The following is a 14,199-nucleotide window of genomic DNA, read 5'->3' on the forward strand; positions in this document are numbered from 1 at the left end:
GTCTTAATTTTGTTTACTAAAGTTAGAGTAGTGTCGACAGTTCACTACTAAAGCCTACAGGAGGTCAGTGTGCCGCACATCTTAAAACATTAAGCACTGTGCCACTTGGTAGCCAAGGTCTTAATTTTGTGTACTAAAGTTAGAGTAGTGTCAACAGTTCGCTACTAAAGCCTACAGGAGGTCAGTGTGCCGCACATCTTAAAACATTAAGCACTGTGCCACTTGGTAGCCAAGGTCTTAATTTTGTGTACTAAAGTTAGAGTAGTGTCAACAGTTCACTACTAAAGCCTACAGGAGGTCAGTGTGCCGCACATCTTAAAACATTAAGCACTGTGCCACTTGGTAGCCAAGGTCTTAATTTTGTTTACTAAAGTTAGAGTAGTGTCAACAGTTCACTACTAAAGCCTACAGGAGGTCAGTTTGCCGCACATCTTAAAACATTAAGCACTGTGCCACTTGGTAGCCAAGGTCTTAATTTTGTGTACTAAAGTTAGAGTAGTGTCAACAGTTCACTACTAAAGCCTACAGGAGGTCAGTGTGCCGCACATCTTAAAAACATTAAGCACTGTGCCACTTAGTAGCCAAAGTCTTAATTTTGTGTACTAAAGTTAGAGTAGTGTCGACAGTTCACTACTAAAGCCTACAGGAGCTCAGTGTGCCACACATCTTAAAATATTAAGTGCTGTGCCACTTAGTAGCCAAAGTCTTAATTTTGTTTACTAAAGTTAGAGTAGTGTCGACAGTTCACTACTAAAACCTAGAGGAGCTCAGTGTGCCGCACATCTTAAAACATTAAGCACTGTGCCACTTGGTAGCCAAGGTCTTAATTTTGTGTACTAAAGTTAGAGTAGTGTCAACAGTTCACTACTAAAGCCTACAGGAGGTCAGTGTGCCGCACATCTTAAAACATTAAGCACTGTGCCACTTGGTAGCCAAGGTCTTAATTTTGTTTACTAAAGTTAGAGTAGTGTCAACAGTTCACTACTAAAGCCTACAGGAGGTCAGTGTGCCGCACATCTTAAAACATTAAGCACTGTGCCACTTGGTAGCCAAGGTCTTAATTTTGTGTACTAAAGTTAGAGTAGTGTCAACAGTTCACTACTAAAGCCTACAGGAGGTCAGTGTGCCGCACATCTTAAAACATTAAGCACTGTGCCACTTGGTAGCCAAGGTCTTAATTTTGTGTACTAAAGTTAGAGTAGTGTCAACAGTTCGCTACTAAAGCCTACAGGTCAGTGTGGTGCTTATCTTAAAATTAGGTGGTGCGCTGTGTGGTAGTTAAAGTGTTAATAACGTATACTGAAGTTAGAGTAGTGTTTACATATAATATGTTCACTACCGAAGCCTACAGGACCTCAGTGAAGTGCTCATCATAAAATTAGGTGCTGTGCCATTTGGTAGTCAATATCTTTATAAAAGCAACAAAATAATATTTAGGATCCTAATATTAGTAGGTAAGCCCTCAAGGAGGTACCATACAATCAAAACAAACAAAAATACATATTCCTATAAAATGTTTTATAATATTTGAATCTTTAACAGTGAATATGTTTGTTTGTTCAATGTGAAATTAATTTTGTAAATGTTGAAAAGTCGATTTACTGAAAAAATTTAATCAAAGTTGTATGTAAAGTAGGCAACAATTAGGTTTATGTTAGTTTCCAACGTGAATGATTTATTTTTATGACTGAAAAATGTGTATAATATTGAGTTTTTTTCTATTTATAATTATATTCTTAATTCAAATACACAAGTAACTGTCATACCTTTATTTAAAATATTTAAGCAGGAAATTAAAATTTTTGAAAACTGAACCAAAGAGAAAAAATAATTGGAATTCAAGGATATAAATAATGAAAATAAAATGTCAAAACAAAAAGCACTAAAATATATTTTCAAATTAAATTAAAATCTAACAACAAACAACAGGATATATTAACATACTCTGAGGATGGTTTTGGCTGTAGCAGTGTTGCCAGTCCACTCCTGTAGCGCGTACGACATAACATCCACTCGAGGGCCAATGTTGGCCAACCTGTAGGCAGCGTTGTCGAGGGTCGGACTCTCCACATCACTGGCACCACTGTCTGTCTCAGTCACACTCTCGCAGGACATTGACCTTCACATTACATCAATTAATTACTTCAAATTCCTCACAAGGTTATGGGTTTTTGAATAGTTTTTTATTTAGTTACATTACCAAAAACCACTTTTAAAAATTTCAGAAAATAGTACTCTTTTATTCCAGAAAGAATTTTTAGGTGGTTGCAAACCATTGCACAAAGGTTATTACAGAATTTTTATTTTAGGTTATATCCCAATTAGTCCATAAACCTAGGGGGCCAGGAGGAATTGGGGTTTCTGAGTGGGGAAGGATAACATACTAAGGAGGGGTAGGTATAAGAAGAGGGGTTAACAGGGTTGTCAACATTTGAGTGGGAAAAATAGGTCTACCAACTGCCAATTTAAAGATAATTTAAGAGCTTTTCTGTACTTTGTTTCTGTCCATCATTATTTAACCCAGAGGTTCAACCTCCATGATTAAGTTTATTCATCGTTTCTACCTTCATAGTGAAGGTTATTCATAATTTTTCCTTTCTTATTTTCATGAGTGCACTTTAAAGTATACTATTAATATGTCAGAATAGACAAAAAAGATGTGTTATTTTCGGATATTGATGTTCCTGATATTGCTCACTCCATGTTTCAATAATTTTAAACAAAATATTCTTAATTGGTTATTAATTGCCATTCTTCTTCTTCTTCTTCTATGGTGCGGCCAATTGCCACATTTAAGCCTCAAGGGCCTTTTGCACACCCCGGAAGCACACCATGAGGCCTACTGTCTATGATTTCAGCAGTTCCACAAACCGCCGAAAACAACTTATCAGGTCCTCCTGGAGAAATTCACCACTCTTGTCCAAACTACCAAAGATGGTATACCACTCCCTTGCTATTGCAAGACAATCAAAGAGCAGGTGTTCAGCAGTTTCCTCCTTCTCATCACACATTCTACAGAGCAGATCCTCCCAAAGGATGCCGATTCTGTGAAGATGCTTCCTCAGGTGACCATGATGGTTATAGGTCAGTAATCAGACCCTTAACCCAAGAAGACATCAATCTACTTAGTGAGAGAAGGTCAGACGCCACTCTGGAGGAAGGCGACTGTAGTACCATTCTGCTCATTCTCATACCCGGATGCAACCTCCACCATCTCTCATGTTCAGTGCGAACCCATTTCGAGACAGCCCCAAAGGATTTACACCTTGGAATACCGCAGAACGGTTGAGGACCCGCCATAATTGACGCTCAGCCCCGTTTGGCCAGGGCATCAGCTCTTTCATTCCCAGGGATCCCCTCATGACCAGGAACCCAACAAACAATCACATTGTTGATTCTGGCAAGGGAAGAAACGACTTGATAGCATTCCTAGACAAGTTTAGAATTGAACACACAAGAGTCCAGCGCCATCAGTGCTGCCTGACTATCCGTGAAAATATTGATCGTCTTACTCCTATACCGCAGACGAAAATTCTCACAAGCACACTCCATAATGGCTGTGACCTCCGCCTGAAAAACTGTAGGATAACGGCCCACAGGAACCACCAGCTCCCTGCATGGTCTCACCCCCACAATTCCAGTACCTGTGCCAATTTCTGTTATAGAGCCATCTGTAAACCATTTAAGCTTTTCTGGTGGAAGAGGTTTCCTTGTTCCCTCCGACCAATCGTCCCTAGGAGGTATCACAATCCTAATTGCCATTACTCAATAATGAGAATCAAGAAGACAATATCTGTATATTTCTAAATTCAAACCGATTTATTCCAATTAAGTTATGCATTATTGTCAACAGTTTTTTTTTAGTTTAGTAAATGTTTTTAGTTATGTAATGTTTAACTGTCAAATTAATTTGAAATATATATGTACATTTTACTTGACTGACAATGCGTATTCCTTGTAACAGATCAATGGTAACAAAATTCTTGATTCTATGTAATTTGAGTTCCATTTCCTATGTGCAATTCAAACTAACTCATTGCTAGATGAGTGGTCATTGTGGTTTGTCATGATTTAGCAATAACTCAGTTTACACTTCTGAAATAACACTAAAATGCCAGGCTATATTTTTTGACGCACAAGTAATATCCTGAATCTGTTTTTTTATTTTAAGGTTATAAAAATGGGATTTCAAAATGCTTTTATCTTCAAAAATTATTTAGAGGTATATTAGTATTACTTATAACATGCATCACCAAAGTAGTGTAACCTCCAAAAGTGTTTAGAAACCAATAACAATAAAATAGTATGGTTAACATTTTAAAACTGATTTTTTGTTTGTACTAGGCCAAGAGATACCATCAATATTACCAGTAAGTCGCTAAGCACAACCTGATCACCGAGGATCACTATCCTGCAATGCTTATCAGTGGAGGTATAATACCAATCTGGTTACTTTTCGAATGGGCCTCATACTCCGTGAGTACTTTGTTGATATGACTTAAATAATTCTATAATCAGACTTAATAAGTAATATTTAGTTGTCGATATTCAACATAAAATTTAGAAGCTAAAATTACAAAAATATGTTCTTTATCATTTATTTTGAAATTATTTTCACAATGCTGTCCGTGAAGTAGCAACAGAGGTAAGTATCAGTACTTTAGTTTATTCAATTTTAACACAAGATTTGGCTATGCACAGACAGAATTGCTGAGAAAATAAGTACAAAACAACTTGTCAGCACAACAAAGTAGTTGTAGCTTGGAATGGCTCACGACACAAAATGTTCCTAACTTTCTCTAAACAGTTAACAGGCATGAATTGTATGGTACTGAAAAATTTGCACTTTATTCTGAATCACACGATATTATTAACCCCAGTTGAAATGTCTTATATTAGCAATATTCTCAACATCAAAATTTACTTTATAGTGTGATAAAATTAGCTATAAATAGCAAAACAAAACAGAAAACAAAAAACCAAACATTTCAGTAAGCGGGAGTGGGGAATAATTAAAGCAACTTATGCAGTTCTCATGAAGTGCCAAATGTTCAATGCTATAGAAGATGCATGTTAGTTCTATACTACCACTTGATTACGGAACCAACGGGTGTAATAAAGAATAGAATAAACTTACCGGATAAAGGCTGGACTGAGAGGATCGTACAACTCCTCTCCAGGAGAGGTGGGCGACTCGAAACAGCTGAACTGTGAACCAGTGAGGGATGCTGACAAATCTAACTTGCTGCCGTATCCACTAGTATCCAGCTTTGAAGATCTGCAACACGTGTTTCATAACACGATTACCAAACACACTCATTATGGAATGAGGATTTAGTTATCTATATGGGTCTGTCTCAACTAATGTGATAAACATCTTTGACGTAACCTAGAGATCAAAATAAGACTTTTTTGTTCTACACATTTTTCCATAATGGGCTGCTTCAAAGCTACAGTTCTCCAATATTTAAAAAATAAACACATTTTATGAAGTAGCAGTTACATTATCGAGAGAAACGGTAGTACGATTATATGATGGGGAAGTGAGAGCATTTTTAGTAGTGCAGAATTAATTGCTCACAAAAAATCATAAAAGAAATTTAAATGTTATTTCAGGGGATATCTCGTTAAATTAAACAATTTTGTATGTTAACTATGAAATTTTCTTACATTTTATCAGTTTTTACCTCTACCGGTCAAGCACCTTCTGGTCCAAATGTCTCCTTGTTTAGCTTCATGAAATGATGACTATTGTGTATTTATCCTTCATGAATAAGATTCAGACAGAAGAAACTACATTGGTCTGAGTGATAATTAGTTATGACAATACTATTATGATCGTTGAATACAACTAATTAAAATAATACTAATTTGAAGCTAAAATGCTCATTTGCACAGTTTAAACTTGTTATATTTTTATTACTTGTTTTATTAAGCTTTAGTTTAGTTAAAACTTTCAAACTTAAAATAATTGTACAATAAAGATTTGGTATTTTTAAAACGTTTTTACATGGTGAAGCACACAAAATGAAGTTGAAGCCATGAATTTGATTGTCCAATGTAATTATATGCTTTTTTAGATATGAATAAAAAAAAACTTGATTATCACTCTGCCTTTTTAAGATATAGGGATTTTAGTAAAACACCTTTTCCGTCCCTTATAACACTTAAAAAATTATCAAAAGACATTTAGACATGTGCTAATTTAGGCATAAAGACCAAGGGACATTTCGAAACAATGATTAAATTGTGCTAAATTTTTGGCTTACATAGTTTTATTCATAACTTAAATACCAAGGAACAGTTGTTTACACAACATAATTTTATTTAATCACACAATACTACTGCATTTCTTATCCACATTGTGTTTTTTAAGCGCTGCCTTATTTGTTTTCAGATCTTTCACAGCTCATAAGAAAAAAGTTGTTAGGATCATTGAGTGATAACGGGTGTTGTTATTATTGTAACGAATTGTTATTACATTTTAGCCTATTTCATTCCTAACTTACTTCTTCCCATAACACCATTGACATACGAATGTTTTTCACAATACTGCATCAGCATCTTTATACTCTATCCATATGTTTGTCATTTGGGAATTGGAGGCATTCTTGAGTTCCTTATTTATTTAAACCTTTGACTGGTGGCTTTTTTTTCTTAGTAAAAGTGCCATAAAAAGTAAGTTTTTTTTTAATTTTTGATTTTGTTTTCTTTTTTGGTAATTTTTGTTTACTGCAGTAGATGTATTATAAAAACACTCAATTTAACGGTTTTTTAAGTTTTTTTTTTATTTATGCAGAAACTAATCTAGTTATACACAAAAGTTATTATATTTTACAAAATATGAGAATAAGTATTTAAATATATATACTTATATACTTAAATAGGATATATATATAAGTATATAAATTCAGTATTTTCTCATAAACATGCTAAGGTACAGGTTAAGTACAAGATAATAACATTACATAAGCCTCCTCAAAAATCTTTGATGGTTTGAAAGGCGTAAAAAACAATTGGAAACACAAAGCAGAACATCACAATCTCGGCATATTGTGTCCCAGCGCGGCGCTGCTGCTCGCCGACGCTGATCTATCTACACACGTGGCATGCTCTCTTCAGCTTGTCTTTCTTATCTTTAGCAGAGATGGTGGCAGGAAAGTGCCGACCAGTAAGTCTCAGGGGAGCAACTAAGCCAAAAATATGTCTATAAGTCTTTCTTGCGCCATTTTAAGTAATTAGTAATCACACAAACAGACACGTTTATTTACACATGGTAAACACAACAAAACGTTTACAATCAGGGCAACCGGTAACGCAAAAGTGAGGTTACAACCTGTATTCACTACACAAACAGAAAAAGAATCAGCCGATTACTTAGAACAACCGTTTGAATACCGTCAATTGGGTCTGAAAGAAATAAATAAAGAACAACTGCTATATAGTGGTAACAACAAAAACTACTTGAAACGGTTTCTTATTTATTCCGCTAGATCGCATTCGTACTCAAGCGAGAGATTATTAATTACGAAACATAATAGTGAAACTGTTTAGCACCCATAGTGCTTCCTGCACGGCTATCGGGATTACTGCAGGCGGCATGTAGGGCGCTTCCGAATTTTCTGCGGGATTACTAGTCAAAGGGATAAACCGTTTTGCCTAAAAAATCTTTTTAATTTAACAGGAGGATGTAGTACCTAAGTGCAAGGTGAGGACGGCGAGGAGGATTGTCAAAATGTCCCAAACGATGAACATGAATCTTTTTCTTGTTTAAGCAGCATTGTGAAGATACATATTGGCATAAAAGACAATTTTAGCTGGTGACAGTTTCTGTGTCCTCGATATCTGATTGCTCACCTCAGTTTTGCAGCAAACTTCAACAGTAATTTTTGACCCACACTCCATTAAATAACCAAAATAATGCCCTTTTTATGCTAAAAAATTGTAGCTATAATTTTTTTTGTATGAGATCTACATTTTATTCGATAACAATGTGGGAAAACAAATCATCTCCATCTTGTCAATAGCAATCCAAAAACATTGCAGAAATTGTTACTTGCATTCTCTTACTGATAAAAAAGGGAATAAAAAAGCGTTCAAAGCTGCCAATATCTAAACATAAACTGAAGGTCTTTCTTTACAATTTGATACAATCTTGATTTGATACATCTACAATTTGATACCATTACAACCATACAATCTTCTCATTAGTACACAACTATTTCTTGAGCTGCTTGTTGCTCTGGTGTTTGCTTCTGGCCGATTTATAACAGTTAAGTAGAATCTAGACTGGACACAAAAAACCGATGTTATTGCTTATATCTGGGCAACTCCAGAAGTGGCTCGTAACTAAACGAAAAGTGCTCTAGGATGGTTTATTTCTGGCTGGTTTATACCTTCTAGTTGAACCTACAATGGGTAAACTGATGTGTTACTTACATCTGGGCAATTCAATTGTAAATCCATGAGCGGCACATCACTACTGCAAATTTTGAGATATTGGGGTGGACAGGTTAATCAATAGGTCAGTTTTCTGCAGAGAATGATGGATTCTGAGTGGATGGAACTCCCTTAGTCTTAAAAGCTCTTGCTAGTCTTAAACATGAGAAAGTACTATTTCCTACCCACTTTGATTGAAAGAGACTGAAACAGAGTTAACCTCCCCTTCTTCCACGGTGGCATGACTCGAGGTGTACAGCCTGCTATCTCTCGTCATTGGATCTTGACAGGAGCCAGCCCCTACCCCCAACCTTGCCCATCCTGAATATTCTGTCACTCTGAAAGCAAGCGCAAAGGTCTTTCTACGACTTATAGTGCTATAAGATTTTTTCCTCCTCTTGTCGAAAGTGAACAATAAAATATCAAAAACGTCAAGATGGGCTTCGGAGGTAAGGGGATGATAAGTGTTGATCACCACAAAAGATGACAGGGTGAAGAGGATGACGGAGTTGGGCTCCCTCAATGACAGAGGATATTAGCAAGCCTACTAGATCTGAGGAAGATGCTTCACCATTGGCTGCTAGAACAGCTCTAGCTTCCCCTTTCTTCAAGGTAAAAATGGTTTCCTATCTATTCTATTACAGTAGACTTCATCTAGTCCAGCTACCTCGGGGCTGGAACACAAAACTGCCGGACTAACCAGGGATATATTGTAAATTTATAATAACGCTGCATAATGATATGCTTCTGCATAAAAATCAGCTATTAAGAAGGAATAACAATTTATTGACTTTTAAACATGCTAAATGTGCTGTTATAATCCACTTGCAGACACATATTTAAAATAAAACTCACTATAGAATATAATATACAGTATTGTGACAGTAAAATACATTTTTACTCTAATTACAGATGTACAATACATACTAAACACTACAAAAAAATTTTTTTCAGTACGGAGTTCATAAAAAAATCAACTGTACTGAAATATTTATTTACAACCGGAAACTTTACAGACAGTTTTTTTTTGTTCTCTTAGGACAAGTAGCTTAGAAAATTGCACCTAACCGTATAAAGGACTTTTGCGCTACTTCTGGAGTGACAGGATATTCTGGGTAAATAAAAATAGGTGTAAGGCCGCCTCCTATCAAGATTCATGAGGAAAAATTTTAGGGCACTAATCTCAGTCATGTTCCTTCAGAAGAAGGAGGATCCAGCTCTGAACCAACCTCTCCAGTCAAAGCAGGCAGGGGGTGGCACACCCTTATTTCTAGGCTAGCAAGAACCTTTTACTCTTAGGGAACGAATCCCAACAACTCCAACAGTCATCTCCCACAGGAGACTAGACCTATCGAATTACCCTTGCACTCCAGAACCTGAACATTTTCGGTTAGTGATGTGCCGCTCCTGGACATCCATAAGGTTACCCAGATTTAAGTGACACATTGATTTTTGCTGTACCCAGTGTGGGTTAAACTGGAAGGTATAAACCAGTCAAGTGTTAACCCTCCTGGGAAATATATTGTTGATTTTTAGCAGTTACCTACCCAAGAGGTGAATGACTCATTTCCGTCATCAGAACAGCCAGATGTGAGAGAGTCTACCGTATTCAAGAAGTCGCAAAAACTTTGTAGATTTATGTGCAATGCGTGTTTACTCAACATGGTTCCATATAGAACAGAAAACAGAATGACATCACTCACAAGTTAGGGCTGGCTGTGCCGAGGGGGAGCTGTGTCGACACATCTGTGGTGTGAGGTTCCTCGCCCCAACTGTCTTGCTGACCCTGGTCATACTCCTCGTCCCACTCCAGGCTGGGCAGATGTTCCTCCTCGGCCAGCTGAGTCAAGTTGAACTGACTGCTGGTCGGGCCGGTGTCTTCCTCCAGTGACAGGTCCATTGACACGCTGCGGTTTATCGTTGTCAGGCTGTACAGGCCTGATAACAAAAGAAGTTCACATTGTTATTAACCCTCCGACTGATAATAAGAAACTCCCAAAATGATACACGAGTTCTGCATAGTCCGTCAGCTGTATGCCATGCAGCATTTCGATCGATATCAGCTCACAACAAGTAATATTACGAATATAAATTATATAAAATGAATTGGTATTATGAGTAGAGGATTCGACTGGTGTAAGTTATGTCTTTATAACTTAAATGGTTTTTGCGTAATAGAAACAATTGTCCCATCTTTATCAGTTCACAAACTGTATTGATGAATGTCTGTGCAATCGGTCATCAGTTGGAGGGAATAAAGTTTTCCTTCTGCAGTGGATTCCAGGCGAGAACTTTAATCATTAAAATTAAAACTCTACTACAAAACATACACCATCATGATCCATCATGATTCTTTCATGACACAGAAGGCAATTTTATAGTTATCCATTATAACATGTTATGTTGTGTACCATACATCAGTTGTTTGATGAACTCAAAGAATACTATTCTCACAAAAAATTAATCATTTTCATTTCATTTTTGAACTTTGAAATGAACTGCAACAATGGTTAACACTGAAATGTGATTTTCAGAAAAATCATAAGTCAAAAATGTAATAGATAAAAAATATTACGTACAATATTTCCCTAGTCGTTTCTTCTATTTTTTTTTTTTTTAATCACAGTTGAATTTTGTTGAAATTATGGAAGTAAAGGATTTTAGCCAATGTTTTAAGGGAACAAAATTAGTTTGCATATAATTAGTTTGAATACAAACGCACATGTATGTGTATGTGTGTCTGTATGTTTTAATTATGTTTCTAAACTAAACATATTTACATTGACTTTTAAAAAGTTTCATTTGAAAATACCAACTGTCCATTGATTATTATTTACAAATATGCTAGAATTTGTAGATTTTAGTGTACTAAACATTATTTTTATTTGTAGTTTTTCATATTGGAATTTTGAAAAACAAGCCAACACATTCTGCTTTGCCAATAAGTTGATTCAATATATTACATGCATTCTAGTGGTGAATCCTTATATATATATACAGCCGCATGTGTAACTGACTCACTCACTGACTGATGTATAGATACAAATTCTAACATAGTTCTAGAAGTGCTGGAAACTTGAAATTTGGCATGCAGGTACCTTTCACAATATGACCCGGAGGAAAAGTCCGAAAACCGGACTTTTTTACTTCTAAACCCCTAAAAAAAATTCGAGAAAATTCGCGCATTTTTCACCCCTGCAGTCATTTTTTGTAAGTCCGATAGCGGGCGAACCGTTCGAGCTATCCTATATAATATACAGCCGCATGTGTAACTCACTCACTGACTGATATGTAGATACAAATTCTAACATAGTTCTAGAAGTGCTGGAAACTTGAGATTTGGCACACAGGTGCCTCTTGCAATATGACCTGGAGGAAAAGTCTGAAAACCGGACATTTTTACTTCTAAACCCCTCAAAAAAATTCCCGAAAAATCGTGCATTCTTTACCCTTGCAGGCATTTCTTGTAAGCCCGATAGCGGGCGAACCGTTGGAGCTAGCTTCAATCTGATGGAAAATCGTTAATCAGGAATGAAGTGATCTACAAAAAAGGTCTAGTGACTTTTGGTCCTATCTCGTGTGGTTAAGCCACAAAACGCGGAAATGTTTGACATTCCAGAGACTTTTTTGCTAAAATAAAGTTTAGAGCTCGATAGCGGCCGAACGGTAGGTTGTAGCTGAAATCTGATTGACCCATCAAATTAGCAAATTACATGATCTACAGAAATAGTCTAGTGACTTTTTGCCCTATCTCCATCGGTATGACCGCAATACGCGATTACAAAATCGCGTGCAAAATTTGTGTAATTTTCACGTGCAAAATTAGATTTCAGGCCCGATAACGGCCAAATGGTTGGCCATACCTCAAAACAAAACAAAGTGCAATGTATAAAATTACTTGATCTACAAAAAATGTCTAGTGACTTTTGGCCCTATCTCTATTAGTTCAGTCGCAAAATTTGATTAGGTGCAAAATTTGTGTAATTTTCACGTGAAATTTTAGACTCGGGGCACAATTGCGGCCAAACCATTGATCATAGCCCAAAATAGATGTATTACTGGAATTAGGAAATCATGTGATCTACAAAAAGGCATCATTTACTTTGCCCTATCGTCAACTTTCAGCTGCAAAACGCATTTATATGCAAATATTTTGTAATTTTTACACGAGATTTCTGTTTCTGGAGGCGGTAGCGGTTGAACCATTGGTTGCAACTTAAAAATTAAATTTCTGATAACTAGACAATCTTTCCCCAGGAAAAAACCACATATTCTGATAAGCCCCAATAGCACTAACCCCCCTCCCGGGAATTACTCCTGAGTAAATGAAACCCCCTGATCAACTTAATAATCTGATAAAGACCAAGAATGTGTGCAATTCATACCGGTTCCTGATTGAGTTTGTATTACTATATAAACGAATGACTAGTATACATCTTCTAGCCCACATCGCGAATTGGCTGAGCGTCAGTGAAGCGTCAAAAGAAGATAAGGACAGAGTGAATTATAATTATGTTCACAGACCCAATACCCTCTAAAAGAGGCCTACGTGAATCATTAACCCCCGGTAACATTAAAACCCCCCTCCCCGGAATTTTCTGGTCTGACCAGATAATCTCCTGAGTAAATTAAACCCCCTGATGCTTTAACCCCCGGTAACGTTAAACCCCCCCCTTGGAATTTCCTGACATGACCTCATGTCCGAATTTTACCAATTACCAAATCTTTTAACCCCTCTCCAGGAATTTCCTGGTATAACCAGATAACATTCTGAGTAAATTAAACCCCCTGATGTCTTAACCCCTGGTAACATAAACCCCCCCCCCAGGGAATTTCCTGGCATGACCTCATGTCCGAATTTTACCAAACACCAAATCGCTCCTATCCCCGAGTTTGCAAGCATACATCAGATTTACCAATCACCAATTCTCTTAACCCCTCCCCCCCGAGAATTTACTGGTATGACCGGATAACCTCCTGAGTAAATAAAACCCCTGATGTCTTATCCCCTGGTAACACTAAAACCCCCCTGGGAATTTCGTGGATGACCAGATAACCTCCTGAGTAAATTAAAACCCCCGATGTCTTAACCCCTGGTAACATTAAACCCCCTCCCTCCGAGCCGAAGGCGAGTCCTATATCCTATACAGCCGCATGTGAAACTGACTCAGTGACTGACTATTATATAGATACAAATTCTAACATACTTCTAGAAGTGCTGGAAACTTGAAATTTTGCACGAACGTCACTTTTCCGGTATAACGAACAATAAAAGTCTAAAAATAGGAAATCTATACTTTTTAACACCTTGAAAAAATTAAATACCGGTTGAAACTGGCTAAAAACTGGTGTAGTTGTTTGCTTTCGAGCCATATAGCGACTAAACCGTTGGTCACAGCTCAAATCTAATTATTAAATGAATTGTCTGATCTAAAAAATACGCACATTAGATTTCTCCGCATCTTTATCGGTCCACCCTAAAAATGCTAACAAATTCGAACCTTTCGTCAAATTTTGCCAATTTTCATTTGTAGAGTTTTGTTTGAAGAACAGTAGCGCCTAAACGGTAGGTCGTAGCTCGGATCTGATGATAAACTTTTGGTATGGAGTGAAGTGATCTAAAAAAAGGTCACGTGACTTTTTGGCTCATCCCCATCTGTTTAGCCACTAAACGAGTTTAAATGGAAACGTTTTTGAATTTGTACTTTACAATTTAGATTCCGCGCTCGAAAGCGGCCAAACCGGTGGCGGCTGCTCAAA

At 36.8% G+C, this 14,199-nt stretch overlaps 1 protein-coding gene across 1 annotated transcript in view; it reads right to left on the reverse strand.

The window, feature by feature from the left end:
• Positions 1-14,199, reverse strand: part of LOC124368887 — a 105,028-nt gene that overhangs the window by 53,049 nt on the left and 37,780 nt on the right. Inside the window, exons 6-8 of the mRNA XM_046826386.1 lie at positions 10,143-10,377; positions 5,138-5,278; positions 1,945-2,119 (exon numbers count right to left, since the gene is read on the reverse strand). Of these exons, the coding sequence (XP_046682342.1) occupies positions 1,945-2,119; positions 5,138-5,278; positions 10,143-10,377 (551 nt within the window). The remainder of the gene's footprint in view (positions 1-1,944; positions 2,120-5,137; positions 5,279-10,142; positions 10,378-14,199) is intronic.

Source organism: Homalodisca vitripennis, chromosome X (genome assembly GCF_021130785.1).
Source record: "Homalodisca vitripennis isolate AUS2020 chromosome X, UT_GWSS_2.1, whole genome shotgun sequence".
Lineage (NCBI taxonomy): Eukaryota > Metazoa > Arthropoda > Insecta > Hemiptera > Cicadellidae > Homalodisca > Homalodisca vitripennis.